The sequence below is a fragment of the Ammospiza caudacuta genome, chromosome 6 (genome assembly GCF_027887145.1).
Source record: "Ammospiza caudacuta isolate bAmmCau1 chromosome 6, bAmmCau1.pri, whole genome shotgun sequence".
Classification (NCBI taxonomy): Eukaryota; Metazoa; Chordata; class Aves; order Passeriformes; family Passerellidae; genus Ammospiza; species Ammospiza caudacuta.
The window spans coordinates 56,383,242-56,409,501 of NC_080598.1; the positions used below are offsets into that span (position 1 = coordinate 56,383,242).

The 26,260-nt window shown below is 36.9% G+C and overlaps 1 protein-coding gene across 1 annotated transcript in view; it reads left to right on the plus strand.

Moving 5' to 3' along the window:
* Positions 1 to 26,260, plus strand: part of TDRD9 (tudor domain containing 9) — a 52,235-nt gene that overhangs the window by 10,147 nt on the left and 15,828 nt on the right. Inside the window, exons 5-21 of the mRNA XM_058807690.1 lie at positions 1,649 to 1,729; positions 4,593 to 4,757; positions 9,459 to 9,562; positions 10,334 to 10,392; positions 13,251 to 13,302; positions 13,456 to 13,540; positions 14,269 to 14,326; positions 14,879 to 14,983; positions 16,668 to 16,765; positions 17,128 to 17,259; positions 17,863 to 18,025; positions 18,108 to 18,171; positions 18,640 to 18,703; positions 20,169 to 20,213; positions 21,702 to 21,755; positions 23,323 to 23,439; positions 24,240 to 24,347. Of these exons, the coding sequence (XP_058663673.1) occupies positions 1,649 to 1,729; positions 4,593 to 4,757; positions 9,459 to 9,562; positions 10,334 to 10,392; positions 13,251 to 13,302; positions 13,456 to 13,540; positions 14,269 to 14,326; positions 14,879 to 14,983; positions 16,668 to 16,765; positions 17,128 to 17,259; positions 17,863 to 18,025; positions 18,108 to 18,171; positions 18,640 to 18,703; positions 20,169 to 20,213; positions 21,702 to 21,755; positions 23,323 to 23,439; positions 24,240 to 24,347 (1,554 nt within the window). The remainder of the gene's footprint in view (positions 1 to 1,648; positions 1,730 to 4,592; positions 4,758 to 9,458; positions 9,563 to 10,333; positions 10,393 to 13,250; positions 13,303 to 13,455; positions 13,541 to 14,268; positions 14,327 to 14,878; positions 14,984 to 16,667; positions 16,766 to 17,127; positions 17,260 to 17,862; positions 18,026 to 18,107; positions 18,172 to 18,639; positions 18,704 to 20,168; positions 20,214 to 21,701; positions 21,756 to 23,322; positions 23,440 to 24,239; positions 24,348 to 26,260) is intronic.

A 26,260-nucleotide genomic window follows, 5' to 3' on the forward strand; every position in this document is an offset into this window, starting at 1 on the left:
TTGGTTTTGGGTATTTTTTTGTGTGTATGTGTTTTGTTCTAGCTTGTATTTTTTATAAGTACCGTTTTTAATTTTTATGCTGTGACTGGCAGTGTAGCTGAGAGCTACTTTAATTCTTGGATATTTGAGGATCAGGGAGACAATAGTTAGTGTACCATTATACTATTACAGTAACAAGGCTGTCATGACTGTACCTGAGATGGTGCACTGGAAACCTGGAAAAGATTGAGCCAGTGGTTACATTTTTGAATGAAGTATTAAATTTTCCTTATACAAACAGAAAAAGAACAAAAAAACCCCAGAGCCTAAAGAATTGTATCAATGCCTTCATGGAAAAGATTTGAGTACTCCAGTGTATTAGCAGAGTGTTGGAAACTATAATATTTCTTTTAGTAAGGAAATTCAGGTTAAATGTAGATTCAAAAGCTGAAACACAGAAGGTGCACGCATAAAGTGTTACGTTCCTTTAGTTTTAAGATTTATTCATTACATATGAAAATGAATGAATAAAGTTTTCTGGCCCCTTACAGAGGAGAATGGCAGAGGTTTTTCAAACTTTGTTTTCTTGGGTGCTGTAATTTGAACTGATGTTACTGGTTTGTACCCCTTCTTTCAGCAGCATCCCTCTGTCAAGACTGTGTGTGTTGTTTTTTCCCCAGCCAGGGTTCTGGTCCCTCCTGCTGCTCATATGCCACCTTTTCCTCCACACCTACTACAGAGATTGGGATCTTGAGTCCACAATCACTGTTTTTAAAAACTGAATGTTCTCCACAATATTTTTAATTGCAGGTCTCACCCCTCTCAGTGTACTGCAGACATTTAGGACCATACTTAAACACACTAGGACCAAAGTCTTGGTTCTCTCAGCAGGATCTTACTGTCAGCCTGAAAACTACCTTAGCTAAATTAGTTTTTGTTATGGGACAGCATTGAATATGTCTTAGGTTTACATTATATTAGAATATGCTAATTAGCCTCCAGGACATGAATGTTGACTTGTGAAGGCTGAACTCCAGAAAAAGCTGCTGCACTTAAAATATTTAAATTGTAATTCAAGAAAGGGATATGGTCATCATGGATAATGTTGGAAAGAAGTGTTTACTGAACTGTAAGGAGCAGGCAGAAGGCTTGGGTGCTAGGATATATAAAGAATTGGGTGTAAATGAATGTTTTAGAAAGCATCTGTGTATTGGATCACAGCTGGGAGCCATTGGGAATGAGGCACATCTGTCTACTTTGCTTAGTTTTCAGACAAACCAAAACAGTCCCTGGATCACTTGGGATCTTAACAGTATAATTAATTTACCCAGCATCAGTATCACAGACTTCTGTGACTGTCAGCTCTAGTACAACCAGTGTTTAGAGCTCAAGATTGATTTTTTTTTTTTTTTAGTAATTTTTCTAGATTTTCTTGACTTTAGAGTGACATGATTTTCACAAAGGGTTCTGTAGTCATCTGAAGACTCTTGTTGAGATTTTAAAGTATTCTTAGCATGCCTAGGCTCAAAAGGTGTGTGCTTTCTTGTATGAAAATGTATTGTTATTCCAAGTTACAAAAATAAAGCATAAAATTGAGTAGGAAAGTAAGAGATCGTCAAAAGGCAGAGGATGAATTAATGGAAATTAAATTGTGGATAATGTCTTCCAGGTGCACGAGCGTACAGAAGAAATTGATTTCTTGCTCTTGGTGACCCGTAAACTGTTGTGTACAAATTCACAGAATGTGAAGGTGGGTTCAAACTGAATTCTCCTTTTTCTTGCCAGAAAATTTTTGCATGTCTTTTATCTATGAAGGCCCTATTTTAAAGAATTTACCACAAATTGATATGTTATTACTTTTTACCAAAACATTTTTTAGTTTGCCACTCCTCATAAGTAAGCAAGCTAAGGGGCATTCTTTTCCTGGCTGCTGTAATGTGTTCTGAGAGACTTCTTTTTTTTTTTCCCCCTCATGTTAAAATGCATTAGTTTCTAAAGCCTGCTTAAGGCTAAAAATGCACGAAGGATATTTGACTAGAATTGCATATTGGATATTGAGGGCAGTGCTTTTTCTTGGTTAAAATGGTAGCATTAACTCCTGGAAATACAAAAAGCCTTTTTGCTTAAGTGGGACAACTTATCTGAAGAAATAGCAAAAGATCAGAAGTGCTGTACTGTAATTTCTGGGCAGAACTGGTAGTAAAATTTGGCTGAGGTTGTTCTCTGCATGTTGGGCAATTCTGCTTTGTACTAAAGCAGAGTTCACAGACATTTAGCCTGACGTATTTGGTCTTTGGGGTCTCAAACTAATGAACTCCTGAAATGTTAGAAATGAAGAAAAAGTGATGGGAGTTAGGCTAACTCAGTATCTTGCTGTGCATCTGTTTGGGACTACAGATACTTTGTGAGACTGCATGTCTCTTAAGTGCTTTGAGATAATAGTTTAATGTGATTTTTTTCTGTTCAAAATAAAGTCTAGGTTGGCTGGTTTTGTTGCCATTGGAAGGAATGATGTGTTCTTTTGTGCAGTCCATCACATTGATTCAAACTTGGTCTTTAGGTCTTCCAAACATGCTGTCACTGAAAGGGCCCTTTCATTTGGCATAGGACATGGCTGTGCACTTCACATCTTTCACTTTTTATCCATTTTCATGCTGATTTAGATTTTAGAGAAAGTTCTTGTCTTTAGATTTAGAGACAGTTATGTGAAACTATTCAGCCATTTTTATCACTTGGCTCTGCCTACAGAGAAGAGCTATAATTTGATCAAACTGAGTTTGTGAGAAGTTTGCCCTTTATTCTGATTATTGGATTGGTTTCAATGGAAGGAATCCCTACAGGCCCTGTCATCTTTTCTGTTAGAAAATATTTTTCTTTAAGAGGTTCCTGACAACTTTTTCATTTTTCTCTATAGTTCCATTTCAGTCTCTTGAAATTGTCACTGAAAAATTTTATCCCCTTTATATCATTCTCTGCAGTTGTTTCTGCAGATGACAGTTTTTTAATATTGTACAAATCTGAGAGAGACCTATATTTGAGAGAGTGGAGGGCTGTCCCTTTGAATTTTTTTTATGTTGAAGAAGGGAGAACTCTTGATCTCACTTGCTGGCCTTGAGCAGAGTGGAATGGGCTATTCAGTTTGAATTTATATACGAAGCCCATTGTCTCCTACTTCATTCCTTTTCATCCCCTTCTGAAAAAACTGTAAAGCGAGGGAGCTTTGATGTGGCCAATTCATTTAGAAAATGTAAGGTTGTCTTCCCATCTCCCTGGATTCATGAAACAAAAGGGTGCAAGGAGCCCTATTTAAGAGAGGAAATAAAACATTTTTAACTCAGGGTGGTATGAAATGCATGTGAGCTGTTTGTTCCCTGGTTTGGAATTTGCAAACCTCAGAAGCAGCAGGTAATTCAACATTGCATCAACTGACAGGAGTTAGTTGAGTGATTCTGGTGTACTGAGGACAAGATCTACCTGCTGAAGTAACCAGTGTAAATGATGCTGGATTTTCTGGCAGGTGGCTGCTGCAGATTATTATTTTTAGATCACAGAGCAGAAGTTGGATTGTTCTGAGCTTGATCTTGCTGGGATAGGATTTTGAAAGAAACCTGAGACTGAGAGTGGCTCTATTAGGTCAAACCAAACAGTGCAGTTTCCACAGTTACTAGTAACAGTTCTTGGTATCATCTAGTGGGTCTTTGGACATATCTGTGTTGTACAAGTGGTTTTGGACTGCTTGGTCTTGAGCTGTCGTCTTTGATTACCATCTGTTCTGATGTGTTCATCTGCCACGTTGGTGATTCGTGCTTGTGGAATTTTTGCTTCAGGAGTTACATCAAACTTTTGGTTCAGTTATGTGACCCTTCAGGCACTCTGTAAAGAATCTGTCACTTCTTTCCACTTTGGAAGGATTCCACACAGATTAGAGTCCAGATTACAAAAGTTGTCTGGAAGGGATAGTTTAATATTCCTTGCCTCTAACTGCAGCCTTAGATTGGATTTTGTTTGGATAGCCTTCAGAGAAGGTTACATTTAGCCTATTGCCCTGACATAGGTGAGTCACTATCTGTGGAGCTATGAGGCAGTCCATGCTGTAGTGGGACAGATTTCATATATTTGCAGAATTATGTCATTTCAAATTTCTCCTTTGAGGATCATGTTGGAAAACTTCACGGTTTAGCCTGCCCTTTCCATGTGTTCCTTGTGCCTGAGCACAGTTGTACAATGCAATCTTCATTAGTTTGCCTTCCTGTCATTTTGTAAGGGAGGGATGCTTTTGTGTTTTACAGCATTTCTGGTTTGGGTGGTGGTGAGATCTTTATCAAGGGTACTGTGTGGTTTTGGTTGAATTTTCACCACGTTGTCTGCCCTAGGCATTCTAGCCTGAGCCATTCTCTTACAGGTGCTTGCCTCTCTCCATGTGCTCATTAAGGTATCTTAAGCATTTAATTTGATTGTCTTTAATATCCTTAGGTTACATATCTGTAGTAACCAGAATTAGATCATTTAACATGAGGAGGAAATGGAGAGTTCCATGTAACAAGACAATTTGTGTTAAAATTAATGCTTTTATTAATCTTGCATTTAATTTTCTGCTATAAATTTTTTAACAGATAATATTGATGTCTGCTTCCATCAACTCTAAAGAACTAGCTGATTACTTTGCACTTCCAGTTCATTATGGCTTGAATCCAGTCTGCATATTTAAGGTGGAAGGCAGACCTTTTGCAGTTGAAGAATATTATCTTGATGATTTGAAGGACATTTTTGATATACAGGTATTGTAAATATAATTTAATTTCTTTTGACATAATAAGAAATTGGAATAATCAATTGAAAACTGTGTAATAAAATGACATATAGCCACTTTTATATTACAATTCTAGGTAAGAATAGATGATGATAAAACAGGAGTCTTCTTAAGAGCAGACTAGTTTATTTCATGAAACAGAAACGTTTCAGTGGGATGAGGCATTTTGTTTGATAGTTGCATTCAAAATGAACAGTGTGAAAGTGTGTGTGGAAAGTAACATAAATAGATTTAGAGATCTGTTTGAATATAGCTGACAAAATCAGGGAATATTTCCTGGGTTGGTTCATATTGTTGTTGTGTATCAAAAGCACAAAGTGCAATGAAATGAAGAGAAAGCAATCATTTTTGATTAGAACTTGGATATTATCAAGTTGGCTTCTCTATCAGCTGAGACTTTCCTATTTTTCTGTCCTGTTGCTTTTCTTTTTTTTTTTTTTTTTTTAATAGTGCCAGAGATGTTATGCAGTAATTTTGAACCTTTTTCTGTTGTAACCATGTAAGCCACCGTGGCAAATGTGTAATTTTGAGTAATGAAAACATGTTAAAATCACTGATACCTCTCAGATCCCTGGAGGGCTGTGCTGGAGAAGTCCTTCTCTGATGCTTAACGAGAGTAGGTGCTGGCTGAAGATTTGTTTGCTTTATCAATCTAGTTTATAAACTGCACAGAATGTAATTTTTATATTTTGTTTTTAGAGTTTCTGACATTATAGCAGGTATCTCTGTAGACATCAGATAATGAAGGAATGAATGTAAATGTGTGATTTGTTTTCTGTGGTTTTATAATAGGAGTTTGTTTTACATTTGAAAAACAGCTGGGCAGGAATTCACTTGAGTGAGCTCTTTCAATATTATGGTTCAAGGCAAAATAAACAGGTTAAAGCAGAGTACAACAAATGCACTCAGGCTGTATTATGATACCCAGTCTAAAAATAACTGGGATGTGGGTGTAATTATTGGTCAGTTTTGATGCAAGACACTATTAGAATGTTATTACAGTGAAGGAGATGGGGCATGCACTTAAAAAGCACCAGAGGGGGGAACACACTATTATTATTTAGCTTTCATCCATCAGTTCTACAGAAGATAAAATAGTGAAATAAAATAGGAAGCCCAGAAGAAAATTAATTGCTTATGCTGTACATATAAGCAGTATGTGTACATATTGGCATTGGTTATGCTTCAACAGAGGCAAGGTAAAATCAAAGGCTTCAACCATAGAAGTTCTAATGCAAACAAAGGAACAAACTCAGCTGCTTATAGCAGTTGGCCCATCAGCATTTATACATTAGTATCACAGTCAGATAATAGGGAGGAGATTATGTAATACATGGGCTTTGTAAAAGGTTTTTGATGATGACAACAAAAAGATAACCGGGAAATTGAGTAAAAAGTCTCCTTCAGTAAAATTTGATTTGTCATATCTGCACTTGGAGCTGAATGTCAGCTTGCACACCTTTCACCTCAGAGGTCATGAACAAAGGAACTGCCTTCAGTGCTTAGCCCTTTTTATACTTTTTTATTTTTTCTGTGTTTTTTATTTAAAGTTTTCATCTGATTCTGTATCTTGTGTTGTCCTATCTATAGCCATTCTGTTTTTCAGCAAGATGAGGAGAGTATGTTTGTCCAAGATGTTTCTTGTGGCTTAGGGCAACAATAGAAGCACATAAGTGCTCTTGATTTTCTTTTTTTTAATATCTATATAAAAAAAGGATGAAATTGAATTCTAAAGCACTGATTCTTGGTCTGGATCTAGTTCCTTATGGTGCTGTGTGTGAAGATTTTCTCTGAATACTAGTTACAATTAAAAAATTAAAATGTGGAAGGTCTAAGATGGTTCGTGTAACATCCTAATAAAATGAAAAGTAGAATGTGAGTATTAAGACAGTTAATGAGTTAATGCTGCCATATGGAGGCTGAGGCACATCTTGCATCATGCTAAAATCTAAATCAATTAGATAACTGCCTGAGGTACAGGCTTCAGGCTTTAATTCTTGATGGTTTATTTTCACCTATAAAAGCCTGTAAAATTTACATAAAGGAACACAGCAGTTAAGAGTAAATGCAGTCATTGCTCTTTAGATAAACAGAATTTTTCTAAGTTTACTTTTGATTTTAAAATTAGTAACTGTAAAACTACATTGCATAAATCTTCAATCATTTCCTAAAGCATCTCAGTCAAAATCAGTTTAGTTGTTTGCAGTTGTCTCTTGGCTGTGAGATGTGAATCTTCATCCCTTCTCAAAAAATCTTAGAATAATTGGATGTTACTGTAGAGATGTAGAATTCTTCCATGAATCCTGCAGACCTCTTGGCTTTAATACATCACTCATTTCTGCATGTGATAGTGTTTTAAAACTGTGCTTGAAAATAAATTTTTAGGAGTAGTTTTGACTTGAATAATTTGTCTGTTCATTGATGCTGTTGTGATTTGGAAGATGACCAAAAATGCCAGTCATTATTTTTTTTTCTGTATGCGTGTTTTCGGTCAACCCTCTGCTGTGGCTAGACAGACATCTAGCTGAATCAAAGACAAAGCTTTCTACTTGAATTACTTCATTTGTAGGAAAGAATAAAAAAAAGGGAGAAACATTTTTCAGTGTAGCATTGGCTTGCCCTTGCCCATATACTGGGTCACTTATAGGTGTGCTGCTCAGTTTGTGAGCATGGGCTTACAAAAAACTAGTTTATTTTTCTTGTGGCATAATGAGCTTGGTAAACACATTGTTCTGGATTTTTAACGGAATAATGACTTTGTTCATACCAGTGACCTCTAAGGCCCAAGAAATCATTGAAACACAGGTTTCATGAAAAATGCATGAAGACTCTATCTATAGGCAATTTTCAAGCTGGATGTATAAATATTTGCCTTTTGTTCTGGGTAGTGGTAGAGATATGAAATGCAAATTTAAGAAAGGAAGGAAAATGCAAAAATGCAGCCCATTTTTGGCTTGCAAAGGTAAAAACTCCTTCGTGTCCATGGAATAGAGTCAGAGTCCTGGTGGAAGGTAGTGAGCTGCTGTCCAAAGCTGTTCTGATTGTGTTGTATTATTTCAGTCAGGTCTGACTGGGGTTTGGATTTGCTGTTTGTCACATTATTACCTTTTACTGGGAGTGATGTGGAAGCCTTGTCCTGTTAGAGAATGCTAAAGGTACAGTCAGCAGCAAAATTGAAAAGACAAATTTGACAGTTAGTTAAGCAGGAATAATATAAACCAAAAAATCTTATGTTGGAGCAGCCCAGAAGAGATAACTTGCTTAGATTTTTCACATATATTATGGCAAAAATTATTTTGAAGAAAACAGTCAAGTATTTTTCAGGTTTCTCCTGGTTTAGTCAAGCTGAGGACTGAGGTTGCAGTGGCAAATGCTGATGTAAATCAGTGTTTCCAGATTGGTGCTAGGAGCTGTGCTTTTGTGATTGGCATGAGCTCCTTTACAATGGGAAAGTGGTAGAAAAATTACTAATTTCATTTTAATAGTTTAGATAGTTAAGTGATCTGTGATTTTAGCTCACTGAAACACTTGGTTCAGTAAAGAGTTTGCACTAGAGTGAGGGGAAACTCTGAGAATGAAAGGTGAGCAGTTATCAAAAGCCATTTTCCCTACAAGAGGAAAACATGTAATGCTATATAGACCTTTTTCATAGCAGGTCTAGTGTTGCATGGCTTTGCAAGGGTTCCTCAGGGTGAGAGAGATAGACGAGCATCTTGCTTCATGATCAGAAGTCTGGATTTATTAATTTGATATATAATACATTATGACTATACTAATAGGAATAGAGAGAAAAATTCAGAAGCTGCTAAGCTAAGAATAGGATAGGAATAGAATCACAAAGTTCTGTGTCCAGGCAGAAAGCAAGAAAGCTCTCCTGTGAGTGGTCACTAAATCCAAACACTCACAGAAGACCAATCACAGATGCACCTGCTGCATTCCACAGCAGCAGATAATTATTGTTTACGTTCTCTTTCTGGGGCCTCAGCTTCCCAGAAGAGGAAAAATCCCAAAAAAGGTTTTTTATGAAAAGATGTCGGTGACAGTGTAGTTCATTAAGCATAAAACTGAAAAGTGATTTAGTTACTGTCTTTGCTCTGAAGACTTGATGGTGTGTGTTCTTAAATACTAAAGCCTTGAGTTTGTACAGAATGCTGGAAAACAACGTAGACAGAATCACCATGGCTTTGTTGAGTACAATAGAACAGTAATTCTTTGACAGGGTGTGACCAAAACCCACTAAATGAAACAACAATTTAAAGGAGAATGAGTTACGTGGTTTATGTGCAGGCAGGTAGAGAGATCTGTGTGATAGCAGCTGTGAGAAGCACTCTGCCTTCCCTACACAAATTCCTCCCTGTCGTCCTGCTCCCAAGAGTTCTGGTCAGTTCCCATGTGCCTGACACTTCAGGATAAGGAGCATGTTCTGCAAATGAATGGAGGGTGGGTTGGTGCTTAAGTAGGTAAATATCACAAGTATTTCTTCAGCATTAAAATTGTAGGATACTTGAAGAAAAACATCTGTTCAGAAGGTAATGAGTACATCAGGTGAAGTTACTTCTTCTGTACTGGATCAGTTTGAATTGCAAGCACTTGAGAAATTGAAATACATGTGTGAACTACAGCCTTGTAGCCAGTTACACTGTGTTAACCTCATTACCTCCTTCTCCAGTTTCATCTTCAGAGCCTTGGGCAGCCAGTGATCGAACAGAAAATGTATCAAGTGGCAGTGGCTCTGATTCAGTCATTTGATGAGCTGGAAAAGAGGAGCCATGGGTAAGATGCAGTTCAAGATCTGGAATCAGTGGCTCTTGGGGAAATGAGAAGCTAATTAAGCAGCAGCAGAGTCCGTAGTTATTAGTAGAAACTTAATTTTTACTTGCCCAATATTTTACATATTTGTCTGATTTGTACCCAGTGTTCCTAAAGTGCACTTCATGCCCTGAAGCATGAGTGACTATTCAGGGCAGCCATGTCATATGGAAAATAAATTCTTTACTGTAGACCAGAGCTGAGGAGTACTTAGATCAAGAATTATATAAATATAAATGCTACTGCTTTATAGTGTAACAAAAATATGCATAATTTTATGGGGAAAAAAGGATAAAAGCTAGGCATTAATTTTCACTGGCTGTTTAGTGCCTCAATGTCATGTGAAATAAGTAAATAATGGATTTTTCTGCTTTGTGTTTTGTAAATTGATGTTGAGTATCTGAAGATGTAATAAAGTTACTTCTACCACTTTTGTCTATCACTGTGTGTTAAGTAACCTAATTCTGATTATTTTCACTGCGGAATGAGAAAGTTTGTCTTGTCATAGTTTTGGAGAAAACCACTAAATTTATTGCTTTGGTTCTACTGTTTATATCTTGCATTTTTCAGAAAACATAGTTGAAAATAATGGTTGGAATCTCATTTCTTCAGGAAGTTTAAATAATTCATGCTACAAAAAGTGTGCACTTCTGCTTGTTCTTCCAGAATAAAATAACTTGGGGTAATGAGGTAGATTGAGACTGTAAAACTAATGAACCTGTGTTTTCTTGTTAGGGAGAAAAAGAATTTCAGTGGCACATTGGAACGTGGCAGCGTGCTCGTGTTTTTACCAGGTGAGTCTATGTCTTAATAACTTTCTTTTTTGTTATTTTTCATCTAATGAGCTCCCTGCTGGCACTTCTTCCAGGGATTTATTAAACACATACTTAAATGAGGTCTCTTTGGGCATTTTTTCTTGGAAACTGGTTTAATTGTGGCAATAATTGGAAAAGCTGTGAGTCAAAAATGAAGATGTTATGTATTTTAAAAATAATAAAATTAATTCTGTAGTTAAACTACAGAAATGCAGTTGCTAAATTTTTTAGTGCAGTTATTAATTATTGGATGAAGCTCCTAGGACTCTTTTAGAGGTGTTTTCTTATCTGCATATAGTGTGGTCTTCATTTAAATTGTTGTAAAGGCTCAAATTCCTGTTTTTCTTTCCATGTACGTGGTTGGTGTGCTTGTCGTGCTCAAAAGTACACATGAAGATGTAGAGGTTATTGATCATAAAACTGGCTATAGATGTAGTCTTCTGTAGAGAGCAAAACCTCAGTTGTCTTGCACAGAAATTATTGTAGGCTTTGGTTTTGACTGCCATTCTTTATTTAAACTCACTTTAATCAGTGCTGGATTTTAGAGGCAGTGTAACTGACCTGCAGAGTAGATTTCCTGAACATCATAAATCTGTTACCTGGTGGTTTCAACTATTGTTTTACTACATGAGCTGAACTAACATTCAGCATGTTAGTTGAAGACTTGGAAAAGATTTGGTTGTGTTCAAGTGGAAAGTCACATTGAAGTCCAGGGCAGCTGTTCCTTGGACACAGTGGAGTCTGTCCCCACCTGGACTTTCTAATTCTGTAAAATGTTCATGAATGTCATCTCCCTGCTGTGTTGAGCTTAGGAATAGGCATGCCAGGGCAGGGGCTGGAGGCCCAGCTCACCAGCTGAAAGATGCACTGCACTTGCAGAGCAGCTTTCCTTGGAGTGTTCCCCACTAGCTAAAAGGCATTAGAGCTGCCTTTCTTGGAATAACCTTCACTATAAAATTAATGTCTAGAAGGAACTACTTCATTGTGTCAGTGTAACACCCATTCCAGTTTGTGATTAATAAAGTAGGGAGACCATGTCTGTTGCCTCTGGCCTCTTGATATTGGTGTTTGTCTGGTGTGGTTTTTTGTTTGTTTTTTTTTTGTTTGTTTGTTTGTTTTGGTTTTTTGTTTGGTTTTTTTTTTTGTGGTTTTTTTTGGTTTTTTTTTTGGTTTTTTTTTGGGCTTTTTTTTTTTTATTTTGTTTAAATACATTCGGTAGATTTGTGAACGCCCATGCGGTATTAAGCTGGTACACTCAGGTTTGTGTTTTATTTGCTCAGTCTTTAACCTTGTTTTTAAACTGGATACTCAAGGCTGATCCAGAACACAGGATTAGCAAACACCCCACACCCCTTGAAATTTTCCTCACAAATGTTTATACAGAACTGGAGAAAAGGGGAGGTGAGCCCTCACTTTACAGCACAGCAGCTGAGACAGAGCTCTGGGTTATTTTTACACATTTAACATCCACATTTAGGATGTTGATTTGAGATGCTTCATTTTTTTTTTTTTTTTGAGTGCTAATGATTGCATAGCATTGTGAACCTTAAAAATAACACTCCCACTGACCTGTGAAGTTGAGTGTGCAGCAGCAGCCAGAAAGAGCAATGCTGTGCTGAGGATGCTGTTGAGTGATTTTTGCCCACTGACTTTGTGGAACTCATTGATGGGGCAGAATCTGATTCCAAAAGGAGCTGCAGCTGTCTCAAGTAGGATGCCATGTTTTCCCTTGTAATTGCCTGTCTTGTTCACTGCTTAATTTTTTTGGTAATGCTACCAAGTCTGATTCTGTTTAGGTAAGTATTCTTCAGTACTCACCTCTCCTTTGATTCCACAACTTGCCTCTCTGTAGGTAACAGGTGATGCCATGTTAAAATGTAGAGTAATCTTCTTAACATACATGCATGAATATGTTCCAAATGATCTAATTTTATCTGTTCTGCTGGTGTTGATCTCATTTTTTCTGTTCCATATTTTCTTCTGCACTTCTCCATGCCCTGCTCTCCTTACTATCCTTTTATGTTTGCCAGATAGATTGTGTTACTGGCTCTCATTTCATTCTGACACCTTTGTCACTTCTGAAACTGGTCAGCAGATACTGCCTGCTGTGTCTAGTCAGTAATTACTAGACTGATTAATAATTACTGTAACAGTGATGATGCAGAGTCTTCTCTGCCAAACACGAATCAAACTTTTTTAGTTGTTTTTATTTGTAAAAACAACCTCCATGGAAATCCACTGTGGGACAGGTTTTTGAAAATGGGACATTTGGAATTGAAGTCTCAATAAGAAATAAACTAAGCTTCTCAGAAAGATTTATATCTGTGGAGGTATTCAGGAAAATAGAAAAAATCCCTTAGTCGTAAGATTTCCCCTGGCTGATGTGAAATTAATGCCCCAAAAGATGGGCACTGTAATGGCCAAAGGTGAGATAGCTAAGACAGAAATAGCTTTTTTTCTTCTTTTTTTTTTTTTTTTTATCCTTGGCTCTACTCTTTGAAAGAGCTTGTTTTGACTGAAATACACAATTTTAGCCTAAACTAGACAGATATTCAGCATGTGTTGTCAGTTGTAAGAAGCTGAAACAAGGACTAATAATGGAATGTTGTCAAATGACCTTTATATCTTTATTACGTGTTAAATTAATGCCAGATGGTTCTTCAAAAATTGACTCACTGGTTTTCAGAGATTTATCATTATATTTGCTGTTTAATTCTTCTAACATTTTATTATATGGTAAAAAAGAGGTAATAATGACAGGCAGTTAATAGTTGATGTTTTTGAATTGTTCCTCATGACTAAATGAAAAATTGAACTCATGATTACTTTTTCCCTAGGTTTAGGTGAAATAAGATACATGCACTCATGCCTCTCAGATAAATATCAAAGGTAAGTTAGACCACATTTGTTTCAATTCAGTTAAACCTGAATATGAGTTTTTCAGCTGTATGAGTTTCAAGTGCATAACAGGGTTTAGCACAGAAGTGTAATCAACTTTAATATTCTTGCATCAGTAAATATGTCACAAATATATTTTTTTAGGTGGCAAGTGTACCCACTTCATGCATGTGCAACATTGGAGGAACAAAGTAAAGTATTTTCAGCTACGGTTCCTGGCTACAGAAAAGTAAATATTTTTTAATCATGACTTTTTTAAAGCATGTGAAACCTTCTGCTAGAGTAGTAATAGCAAACAGTAATGTATTTAAGTAATATTAGCTGTTCTAACTCAAAGCATTTTATGAGGACAAAGCACTTCAGTTTTTCAGTGTGTAAACTGATGGCCTTTCTTACTGAGTTTTTGTTTTAACTGGTGTGCAGACCTCAAGAGAGGTGCAATAACTTGAGCAAGTTACCCTTAAACTATTGCCTGCTGATGTTTTTATCCTTCAGAATGGTTTGTGCATGTTGATTCCTGCACCTGCCCAACAGGAGGGGCTGCTGGTGGCACTGAACAGCAAAGCAGTGCCCCAGTATGGGAGAGTGTCCCGCCTTGTGCCCCACATTGTCACTGCTGCCTTGGTTTTCTCCAACTGCTGTTACTGAGAGTGTGTTGCTGCCAATAGTGTGATGATTCCTTATAGCAAAGGCACAAGGAAATATTGTCGTTCTTCCTCTACACTGTCCTAATGCCACACTACATCATTATGCTTTTTTCAGCTCAGAACAAGAAAATACAAGGGGTTTGTGTTGTCCTTCCATGGTATTGCTTTTTTTACTGCGCGGAGCAGAAATGCTGTGTTGCCATTACATTTATGTTTCTTCATAGCAACTTAGATTTTTCATGTAGAAACATTAATGCAAGTAATTTTTTGTTTATGCATTCCTTGCTCATTTTTTTGCTTCAAAACTCAGGTTATTCTAGCTACCAATGTAGCTGAGAGCTCTGTAACAGTTCCTGATGTTAAGTATGGTAAGTTGTCTATATCCTCTAATTTTCTATACACTGTGTTTGTAATACTTTCCATACTTGTACTTGGTTTGGTCTCCAGGATATTTCACTGTTCAAAGCACTGCTGTTGGCATGTTGAATTATTTCTTTCACAACAGAGAAATCTGAATACATGAACATATAGAGCTACTGAGTGGGAGGTTGGTTTAAGTCTTCACTAAGGGGTAATTTTAAGTGCAGCAACAAGCAGAGCCAGACCTCATGTCACAAGTTAAGGTTTTTAATCACATTCTGACTAGGTTTTGAAATAATTGCATCAGTTTAAGCAATTTTTCATACAGGGTTTCTAAATGCAGAAATGATTGCCTTTTAATGATTGTCATCTACAGTGATTTATTATTTTTGTAGTAAGATCTGTTAGCAATTTGTTTAGTATTCAGAATATCTTGGGTCTGATTGTTTATAAATCTGTTGTTCTTTTTATTGCTATTCAAGTTATTCAGACTTTTTTGATAATACAGATTATTCTTGTGTATTTCTACTGCCATGAGGAAATGTTTTTCTTATTTGCAGTGATAGATTTCTGCTTGACTAAAATTCTGTTTTGTGATAAGGAAACTAATTACCAAAATTTGAGGCTTTGCTGGGCATCCAAGACAAACTGTAATCAAAGAAAAGGTAAGATGACAATAGGTAATGCAAAGGAATTTTAGAAGCTGACCTTCATGAACAATTCTTTGTTGGCTTTTTCTTGTATTAATAGTAAAAAGAACAGATTATTTTGGCCATTAATACTTGATAAGTCTTTACCATGTCAGGGTATAAAAATGGGATTAAACAACTCTGTGTGAATGTTTTTTTTTTTCCTCAAGTATATTTGCAGAGGAGTGTTTTGTATCTTACTGAAAAGTATTAAAATTCACAGACCATGGATTCTTTGGGATTTAATAGCAATTTTTTTTATCACCATTTTTGTAAAGGGGGGGATATGTACTGCTAGGTATTTATGAACTGCTTGTGAGGTGCAGCAGTAAAAAGAACTTTCATGTGTGTATGTCACTATTAATGACTTGGAAAATCCACAGCAGTGTTTCTAGTTTACACCAATGTTTATAGCACAAGGATAAATAAGATTCCATATTGTCTCTTCTAGTAAGATAGTCATCTTAAATATCAAAATCTTTTTAAGTTTCAGTCAGAAATAATACTAAATAAATTAATAGCAGTGATATCTTCAGATCTAAAAATACTGTAATTTTTAAGTTTTATGAGGTCTTTACAATTACAGCTGGGTGCCAGATGCCCACCAAAGCTGCTCTATCCCCTCTCCTCAATTAGACATGAAGAAAAATGATTACAGGAGGCTCAGGGTTTGAGATGGAGACAGGTAGATCACTTAGCATCACAGGCAAAACAGACTCAGCTTGGGGAAATTAGTTTCATTTTATTTCCAAACAAATCAGTCTTGGCTAATGAGATATAAAGCCAAATCTTAAACAGCTTCCCTCCACTTCTTCCCAGGCTTGGACTCACTCCCAGTTTCTCTGCCTTCTCTGCCCTAGTGGTACCCAGTGATGGAAATTGGGGATTGTGGTTGGTTCACCTCAGATTCTCTCTGCTGCTGCTTCTTCCTTACACCCTTGCAATGTCAGATATATGGAAGTTTCCAGCAGCTTCTTACAGAAGCCACCACAATAGCCATACCCTTCCAAGGCCTCACTGTGAACCCCAGTATACAGCTTTATTTCCATTTGGTTCCAGGTCAGCCAAGGTCACAACAACCAGGAGAAGTAGCATTCTGTGTAGAAGACTTGGGCTTGTGCATGTGACTTAAAAATGTGGCCTGAAAAATGAGTCCCGCTCTGTGGGACACTGGTGGAGTGTCCCACAGAGAGGAGTACCCTTCAGTTGTTTGAAGTGAATGGTGTTAGGATTTGTGAAGGTAGAGTTCTGAGTCATTGTGTTTTTCTGTAAATAGTAGATCATAAAGACATTTTGCTGTTTATCATTGGAGCTTAAAAGTTGTTTATATTGAAGATGATTTTCTAGCTGTAGAGTCAAATAGGAAATGCCTGTTCAACTGAGAAAAATGGCTGTTGATTTGAGGGCAGTTATGTGAAAGAGGTATTTGAGTGAAATAGTTATGTAATTCTTTTGTTAGTTACTGCTCCTATGAAAGCAAAATTTTTTTGTCCTACCCTTCTGTGTCCTCTGGGCCTGTCTGCTGCAAGAGAGCAGAGACTGCTCAGCCTGCAGCATCAGCTGTCGTGTGCTGCTCAGCTGCCCAGAGGCTTTGTAGATGGATGGCTTTGGAAAAAACTTGTGCAATTTACAAATTGGTGATTTGTTTTTTCATGTGAAGGTCGTGCTGGACGTGTTTCCAAAGGCTACTGTTACAGGCTCATATGCAAGGACTTCTGGGCAGACTGTATTCCAGAGAAGTCAGAACCTGAGATGCTGGTAAGGCTTTTGGGTTGAGGATTAGGTTTTCTTTAATTCCTGTAGTCATAGCAGAGAAACTTTGCTTTACTTTCTCTGAAGATGATTGGAATAGTTATTAATAACTAATAGCAATGACTAGAATTCAGCTTGATAACTATTTCACAAAGATCATTCCACATAGTTTCCTTATAGAAGGAGATAAATTATAGCAGTAAAATTGATGTGGATTAGAAATAAGTAATCCACTCAAAAGAAAACAAACTCTTTTTGTACACAATTAACTGCAGATTTTGCTAAATTGTAAACTTACTACTTCATATAAAACACTTTGTCACACTTGCCATAAGAGGAGAGTAACAATAATCTTGTCTTCCCTTCAGCATTGTCCATTAGGATCTACAGTCTTAAAATTAAAGAAGCTTGATATGGGGGAACCAAAAGCCTTGCTGGCCACAGCTCTCTCTCCACCCAGTGTGGGTGACATTGAACGTACAATACTTCAGCTGAAAGAGGTAGGCTTCCTTTTAAAGTTGTTAAAATCAGGGTAATAGGAATGTACTGCAGAAGTGGTTTCCTTTGTATTTAAGGTATAGCAGTCTTAACTGGAGCCTCAGATATGAATTGTGTCTAGAGAGTCTTTCATGCCTTGGTCTCTTGTTGGGTTTCCATCCTTTTAGCATAATTTCTGTAGCTACATCTTTAAAACACAATTGTAATTTCATCAGGGAGTAATGATACTCTTTGAGGACTAGCATCTATGGTGAGAAAGAACAGAGAAATAGCCAAAAAACCCTTTGTAAGCGATATTGTTTATAAATAAGTAAAAAATCAGACTCATAAACATATGATTTATAGAGGTCAGTCTGAAGATACCCCTCTCACCTGTACAAGAAGGATAATAATTTTGATTTTCAATTAAAAAAATTAAGGAAAATCTTCATTGCATTAAAGTTTTTTTTCCCAAAGTGCATAAGAAATAAATATTTGCATTATTTGTAGCTTGCTTTTATATCCAGTATATGTAGCAGCTTTGGTTTCAAAATTGCCAGGCTTTAAAAATTGTCTTAGGTGTACTTAGTCAGCTTTTACAAGTGAATACATTTTAATTTTTCTAGCTTGGAGCACTTACAACCTCTGTGCAAACAGAAGATGATCTGCATGATGGTGAGCTGACTTTCTTAGGAACGGTGCTGACACAGTTGCCACTGGACCTGCATCTTGGAAAATTGATAGTCCTGGGGCATGTCTTTGGTTGCTTAGAGGAATGCCTTATTATAGGTAACTGAAAGAAAACATGTGAGAACATTTCTCTAGAACCAGATGATTTGCAGGTTTTAATTTTGATTTGTTTTTGTTGTAGCTGCAGCGCTCTCTTCGCGGAATTTTTTTGCAGTACCTTTCAAAAAGCATGTTGATGCATACAGGTAGTGCCCCAGATGTTTCATCACTTTCTAACTACGTTTGACAGCTTAGGGCAGAGTTGATTTCCCAATATAATTTTCCGTCTCATGAGTCTGATTTTCTGTTAAAATGCTAAGAAGTGCAAAAAGAAGCTTGTCTGAGTAGCTGATACTGGAATCTATTTATGTGGGAACATAAATCACAGAGCCTAACTCACCATCTGCTGAGCACAAGGCCTGGTTCTTCAGCTTTGCCTTTTTCATGTTGCAGTGTCTATTAAAATGATTCTTTAAATAGCAAGGACAATTACTTATTATTATCCTGCTCATATAGAGCATCTCCTTCAGTGAGGATGTGTGAATTAGAACAAGTAATTACAATCAGTGTATTGATCATGTTTATTAAAGACATGGAGGATGTTACTCAGCTGTGTAATACATGCAATATTTGAAAAACATATTGTTGCTAATAGTTTTTGTTTATGTTGACAGGAAAAAAATGTTTTTTGCTGGGAATAGTAGGAGTGACTGTATTGCAATTCTGAATGCATTTAGGGTAAGTCTTTTGTTCCAGTTTAGATTACAGTGAAATCTGATAGACCAAAGGTTCTCACTTTTGTAGGATCACTGCAGCATTTTTACTTAGCAGTTCTTAAAAACATCATATTGATATTTTTTGCAGTCTTGGTCCAACTGTGTAAAGTTTCAATTGTCTCTTCTCTAACAGCCAAAAATGAAATGCCAGAGATATGGTGATGTTTGTAGATAGTTTTTAACCAAGGACAGTTTGGACTGGTAAATTCTAATACAGAATGAGTTTGGTGACCTTTCTCCAAACTTCTTAGCTTTGGCTTTGGGATGGTTTTGTGCAAATGTTATTTTTTGGTAGTCTTGGCTGTTTGGTGGCTCAGTACCATGGACAGGGGTCAGTTCATCCAGTTAGAGGCAGAGCTGATAAAGCCCAGCAACAGCTTCTGCTAGAAGATCTTGCTATTCAAATTCCAACATTTTCTACAATGCAAGCTCTGGTGTGTTTTTTAATCTTCTGGAGAGTCCAAAATCTTCAGCTGCTGATTTAATTTATTCTCCTTTTTTTTGAGCATGTTGCCCTTTGGTCAACACTGACTTGGATTTTTTCTACTCTGCTGTTAGAATTTTTTGAAGCATACATGGGCGTGTATGGCACATGTATCCACTAATCCTGAGGCTCAAAAATAATGTTTTAAGAATTCCCTAAATCCTGTTACACATTTCCCTTGTGTCACCTGGTAATTATCACCTGTGCATCTGAATATGCTGTTTCTGTAAAACAGTATGTTATCCTGGAGAATAAACAGGGACATTCAGACAGAGCTTCCAGTGAAATATCTCTGTGTGTGAGTGATGTGAAAGCTTTGTTTTGAATGGTTGAGTATCAGAAAAGAACAGGTAGGTTCAGGAAAGTTTGTTTCCAGACTCCTTGGTTCAGATTAGATTCCTTCTTTTCTGTCAAGGTAGGGAAATGCAGTCTGGCTGCTCAACCTTGCATGTATTTTGTGTCCCCAGTAAACTGGATTATTGTATTATGAGGTGACTTGCTGTCAAAATAGAAATGTATTCTGCAGGCATCTGTCATAAGCTGCCTAATAATGAAGTAATTTTCATTAATATGCTGGGTATTTTAATTTTTCTTCCAGCCCTGTTTTCTGGGAGGCATTTGCATCAGAACTTACCTGAATCAGTCATTTCATTGTTTTTGTCCCAAAGCCAGGAGAATAAGAAACGGTTTTGAAAGTAATCTGCTTTTTTAAAGTGTCAAATTACAGCATACAGTTGTTCTAATAATTTGTGGTTGCATGTGCTTTAACACTCCATCCATTTCCTCTCATGAAGCCAGGTGGACAGCCTGTTGTTAAAAAATTACCTTCAGTGTTGGTATGAAAAAAAAAAGTTTATCATTTTAAATGTCACATTAATATTTGTAGTAATTATTACTAAAGCATTACATTTTGTATCTGAATACTGCACCATTTTTTCCTTAGGCATGGCAGGCCTGCAAAGAAAAAGGGAAGCTGAGAAATCCCAAGGTTAGTTAAACTTTTTCTTCTTCTCTATTATAGGTTGGTGACTTAAGTGCTGGAGTATTTTTTTCATAGTAAATATGAAAAGAAGTTTTTCTAGCAGTGTTTATTTATAATAATTATGATTTTTTTAATGCGTAAATAGGCTGGGCTTTGAGAGAAAATGAGCATTTGAATCCAGTGCAGAGTTACTTGAAGACAATCCTCTATGTTAGCTCCTTCCACAGATGTATCAACAGTGGCCAGAGGGTTTGAAATCCAACCTAAAAAGGGAAATTGAGCTGTAGTTGAAAGAAATACTTCTATTATGCATAAGTATCTCTGTTTTTTTAAATACAGATTTCTGTGCCCTCAGAAAACCCTGAAAGATGGAAGATGTTTAAGTGCATCAGTCACAAAAACCAGTAGCATGCCCCTAGTCCTTTTTTTGTGTGTACAAGATAAAACCTTTTTTATTTCCCTTGTTCTTCCAGAGTGTAATATCTTTTATGATCACCAGTGCATAACATACACTGAGTTACAAGTAGCCAGAATGTCTGATAAAGATGTGCATGCAAAGAAAGGAGTTCTGAGTTTAAGTGTTCCCAGATTGCCAGGAAATCCAGTGGCATCCTGGCTTGTATCAGCAGTCATGTGGCCAGCAGGACCAGGGCAATGATTTTTTTTCGCCCCCATGTGCTTGGCACTGGTGAAGGCCACACGTTGAGTCCTGTGTAGAGAATACTGGAGGACATTGAGGTGCTGCAGCAGGTCCAGAGAAGGGCAGTGGGGCTGTGAAGGGTCTGGAGCACAAACCTCCAGGGTGAGGAGCTGTTGAGGGAATTGGAAGGTTTTACTCTGAAGAAAGGGGGCTCAGGGGAGACTTTATTGCTCTACAGCTGCCTGAAAAGAGGTTATGTTGAGTTGGGGGTTGGCCCCTTCTCCCAAGTGATAGAAGCAGAGAAAACAGTCCTCAAGTTGTACCAGGAGAGGTTTAGGTTGTATTTAAGAACTTTTTTTTCACTGGAAACATTGCAGCAGATGGCGCAGAGAAGTGGTGGAGTCACTGTCCATGGATTTCTTCAAATGCCATGTGGGTGTGGCACTTGGGGACATGGCTCAGTTCTGGACACAGCATTGCTGGGTCAGTGGTTGGGCTTGAGGATCTGGGAGGTTTTCCTGAACAGTAGCATTCCTGTGATTCTCTAAGTGGGAATGTTAAAGTAGATCTTTTTTTTTTAGTAGTAGCACAGAGCAGTTGGACTTGTGGGTTGATAATGGGAGGGTTAGATGACCCACAGCTGCGTTGGTCATAAAACAAAATACAGTTTTAGTCAAACAAATAACTGTCTTACATTTTCATGCATGTCATAATACTTAGTATGAATGCAAAGCTGTGAAGTGTGATTAAATTCTGCTGTTGCTATATGCAACTATTATTTGTGTCCACCTAGAAAAGCGTGAGATAAAGTTTACTAGCAGTAGAAGAAAAAAAATTCTAACTTTCTTTTTCAGGAAGAGCTTGAGTGGGGTCGATCTAATTGTATTCATATAAACAAGATCAAAGAGGTAAGATTAAGTAGGTAATGGTTTTTATAAGCAGAAGGACTTTTCTTATTCTCTGTAAATGTTAAAATCTTGGATAAACCTACTGTATTACATATCTAGCAATATATATATAGATGTATATTTTCTTAAAATAAACTATGAATTTAGTTGAAAGGAATTTTGTTATGATAAACAGAGTGGTTAAATTATTAACTGCTTACCATTTTAAAATATTTTTAAGAAACCTCTTATTATTTGCTAATTTTATAGGTTCCTCAGATCACTTGGTTGTTGTGTGGCTGCTTTCTGTTGTTAAATAACTTCTGTTTTCTGGTTGGGAAGACTCTTAAGCAAACACAGTTACATAGTGATGCCTGGACTTGAGAGTCTGTGGGGCTTTTTTGCTAACATTACTGCAGCAGTTAATGAAAACTCAGCATCACAGTGGGCTTCAAGCTTAATGGGATATATTGAGGAGAAAATAAATAAGATAAATAAGACTAATTGATCAGCAGAATGCCCTTGGCCATTATTTCACCTTTGGCATGAGCAGTGCAAGGCCTGTGTTCAAAAAGCACAGGAAATAAAAATAGAATTTGATAGTGAGCAGCCATCTGGATAAGAAATGCCAGTAGTTTTATGACTTGGAGATGTGATAACCAAAAAAAAGAGATAAAAGCAAATTTTGTAAAACTGGACAGTGGAATGATCAGTCTTACATGGCAGCCTTTCAGTTTTAAATAATGCTGGAAGAGGTTGTACATGGCATAATATATGAATTTAGAATGGTCACCTGCACTTAACACTTAGTAAGATTTGGGGGCTTCTATTTGCTGCACCTAAAGATCCTAATTTCATAATCACTTGTGTGGAAGTGAGTTTGCAGAACTGAGTCAGTCCCAGGGGTTCTTTTCTGGCAATGGTTATGTAGTGTGCTAGAACTGCCAGCAGCTGAAAGGAAAGGGAAATGTAGCTACAAAAAAATCTGTGTGGACAGTGCTTTGTACATCTGCTCCAGAATCGTTTGGGAGAGTGAAGGCATTCACTCTGTGTGGTTGGAGGACCAGTGGTTGCTTGTGGGACTTTCTTGGAAATGCTGAATATTGGAAAAGCTGAAATAAGTTCTGCTGGGGGGCATAAGTTTGATCTCTCTCACAGTAATCAGAGTTGTCTGCTAAACTGAGGGTGCAGCATGGTCACTGCTGCAGTTGGGTGCAGAATTCCAGATTGCTAGCAAGATTTTTACCTCCTAAGTTACAAACCTAAAATGATTTAAATAGAAAATACTATTTTGTACAAGGTAATTCAGTTCTTTTCCTAGTTTTCTTCTGTGTCGTATATGCATGATATGCTTTGTGAATACAGAATTGTTCTTTATAAGGAGATTTTGGGAAAATTGCTTGAATCACAGTACTGAAATTATTTTCCAACATAAAGGTGCTGAGCAGTATATTGGTGAAATGCTTACCAGTCACCTGAAAAGGGAAGGGAGTTTGCCCAGTTATTTCAGACTTTACCTAACAGATTTTATTTCAGTTTGTGGCTGGGTTTGATCCATTTTAAATGTAACTTGGAGATCAAATTTCAGGTGGCAGAGTTATTTCACAACTTGAAAAAGAGAGTCAGTGCATTTAACATGCATGTTAAAGCTCAGCCGTCTCCTATGGACGAGGAATATGTGTGCAAACAACGCTTCATCTTGCAGGTAATGCTTTACTGTCATAAAGAAATGTTATTTGCAAAAATTGCAGTTGAATCTTCATATCAATTTTCATGATTTTCAATTCATAATATTGATGAACTAGTATTTCACTTGTTTTCCAAAATTCTATGTGGATGTAGCAGTTTTGGGTAGAAAAAAAAGCAGTGTTTTGGCAGTGCAGAAGGACAGCTAATGTTAGTTAATTGAAAATTATATTATCCCTTGCTTGAGGTGTTTTATTTGAACACTGGCTTGGTTAGTTGGTGGGGAGGGAGTGGAGGGAATTTCATGTCTAGCTATTTTAACTTTGTGTAATTTCCAATTAAATTACTTGTCTTATTTGAACTGATTAGCAGCGCTTTTATTTTCCCAGACTTATTTATCATTTCAGTGGCAATTGGTTTAACTGTGTAAGCAGTGAGCTTCTTGGAGCTGAGTTGTTGAACATTTTAAGATACAGCTTGAAAACTGAACAATTTACCTGTAGCTATTTTGTGTGAATTTGTTTTAATTTAGGCTCTTGAAATCAGAACTAACAATTGCAGTTTTCAACCAATAGAATAGAGCAAGTCTGCATACAAAAGCATTAATGTTGTAGAATTGTTCCAGAAATTGAGCTCTTTTCACAAAATCTATTTTTAAGAATTTGTGTTTAGTCCCCAGTTCTGGTAATTCCTGAACAGATACGGGAAAAAAATATTAATATGAAGATCTATTGGTGTCTCTATATGTTGCCAGTGTATTTCATTTCAAGAAACTGAATACAATCTGCTGTGTTTCACAAAGTATTTTCTTGATTTCAGGTGGTAATAGCTGGTGCTTTCTACCCAAACTACTGTACTTTTGGAAAATGTAATGGAGAAATTGCCATGAAAGACCTTGCTGGGAAGGATCCAAAAACCACTGTAATGGTATGTTAAGAAGACGAATGACTTAATTTAGAATCAAGTAACAGAAATATGAAGTGTTTGGGTGCTATTTTCAAGTTCTGTTCTGACTTGGGCAAGGAGAGAAATAATTACCTACACTGGTCCTTGCTTGGTGTGTCCCACCTTCCTTTCTTTCGATACAATGAACATTGTGTAGGTGGGCAATTTCCAAAGAATTCCTGAGAACTGCCTCTGTGCATTTGATTGCTAGTCTTGCACAGGCAAACAACTTTCATCAAACTAAAAAAAAATTGGAAAAATAGAGCAAAAAAAAACTAACACTGAAGTTGCAACCCTACATTAACTTGAGTACTCAGTAAAAAGTACCCTTGATAGGTACTTTTTACTGAGTACTTAAGTTAATGTAGGGTTGCAACTTCAGTCTTAGTTTTTTTGTAATCTCCTACTTGTTAGTGCATGGCATCTGTGCTTGTTGCTTTAAGGTTACTTAGGTGTTACACTGGGTTTTGTTATCTTCTGAAATTGCTTTTCAGCTGATTGCATATGTGCAAGTTTAAAATGGCTGTGTTGATTTTGCAAAATTGTGCAGTCTAAACTAAGAAAATGCTTGATGTATCTGAAGTAGGTATTACACTGTAAAACAGCCATGACCTGTGCTTAAAGAAACCAAATCTACCAGCAAGCCTCAAAGAATAGACTTTACTGTCACAAGAGACAATAGATAAAAAAGGGGAGAGTGTCAGAAAATCTTGTTGACAAGGGAATTTTTGTGCTCCATACAGTTTAAGGATATTGAAGCAAAATATCACACTAGACTCAATCTTGTGGAATAAAGTCTTGCCACAGCAGCATTGATTAATATTAAATTGGTAGATTTAAATAGCTGCTTACTTTTAATGTATTTAACTCTTGATCTGCCCTTACATCAGCTGCTTGTTACCTTGGAAGAAGTAGCTGCTGTGTCTTCATCAGTGTAAATGATCATCTTGGGCACAAATGCTGCAAGTTCCTCAAGCTCTCACCTGGAGAGATTCTTACAGCCATATACTGCTCCTAATGGTGTGCTGAAGAGATAAAAGATAATTAAACCTCCCACTCCCTGGTCTCTGTAAATTCTTTTCCCTTGAGGCAGTTTCTGCAGTCTGACCTAGACCATGGTTTTGACCAGCAGCTGATCTGAGTGCTGCAGCCTCATGGCATAGGAACATGGTGAAAAAACAATCTGCTTTTTCCTGTCTGAAGTTGTAAGAGCCAAAGAAAAGAAGAGACAGTTGCATAGACTCTGAAAAATAGTTCAAAGTCTCAAAGTTTGAAGTTTGTAATTAGGAGTTCATGATTCTGCATTAAATCAAGATCTCATGAGATACTATTAAGAAAAAGTTAGTGAAATGGACACGTGACTGTAGTTGCATGTTAATAATTGTGAAACCTTACAGTGGAGTTACACCTCTACAAAAGGAAGATGATGAGAGTGCTCTTTGCCATCCCAAAGAGGTTTATGTCTATGTAAGAGAGCTTTCCAGCTGTGCAAGCTGTCCCAGCATATCTCAGTAATTCAGTGTGTGATAGGACTGCCAGGATATGCAGGAGCTGTAGATCCTTCAGCTTCCCAGGCTGTGCATGCTGTACAGGATAGAGTTGCCCACTGTGGAAAAAGAATCATAGCAGTCCAGTGTTTTATGTTACAGGCAAAATCAGGAGACACTAGACAGCTCTTGTAACAAGTATCAGATTAATATATATATAATTACAAATTAATTTGCTTCATTTATAGTTTGTCTACTGGTTTGAAGTAGTAGGGCATTATTGGCAGCAAAACAGTGTTTTTTATTGTCTTTTGAGATTCTTGAATGTACTGTAGTATCTGGCACTTTGGAATTTGTTGGAGTTTGGATTGTACATAATTATATATTGCAGCTCAGGTGAAGGAGAAA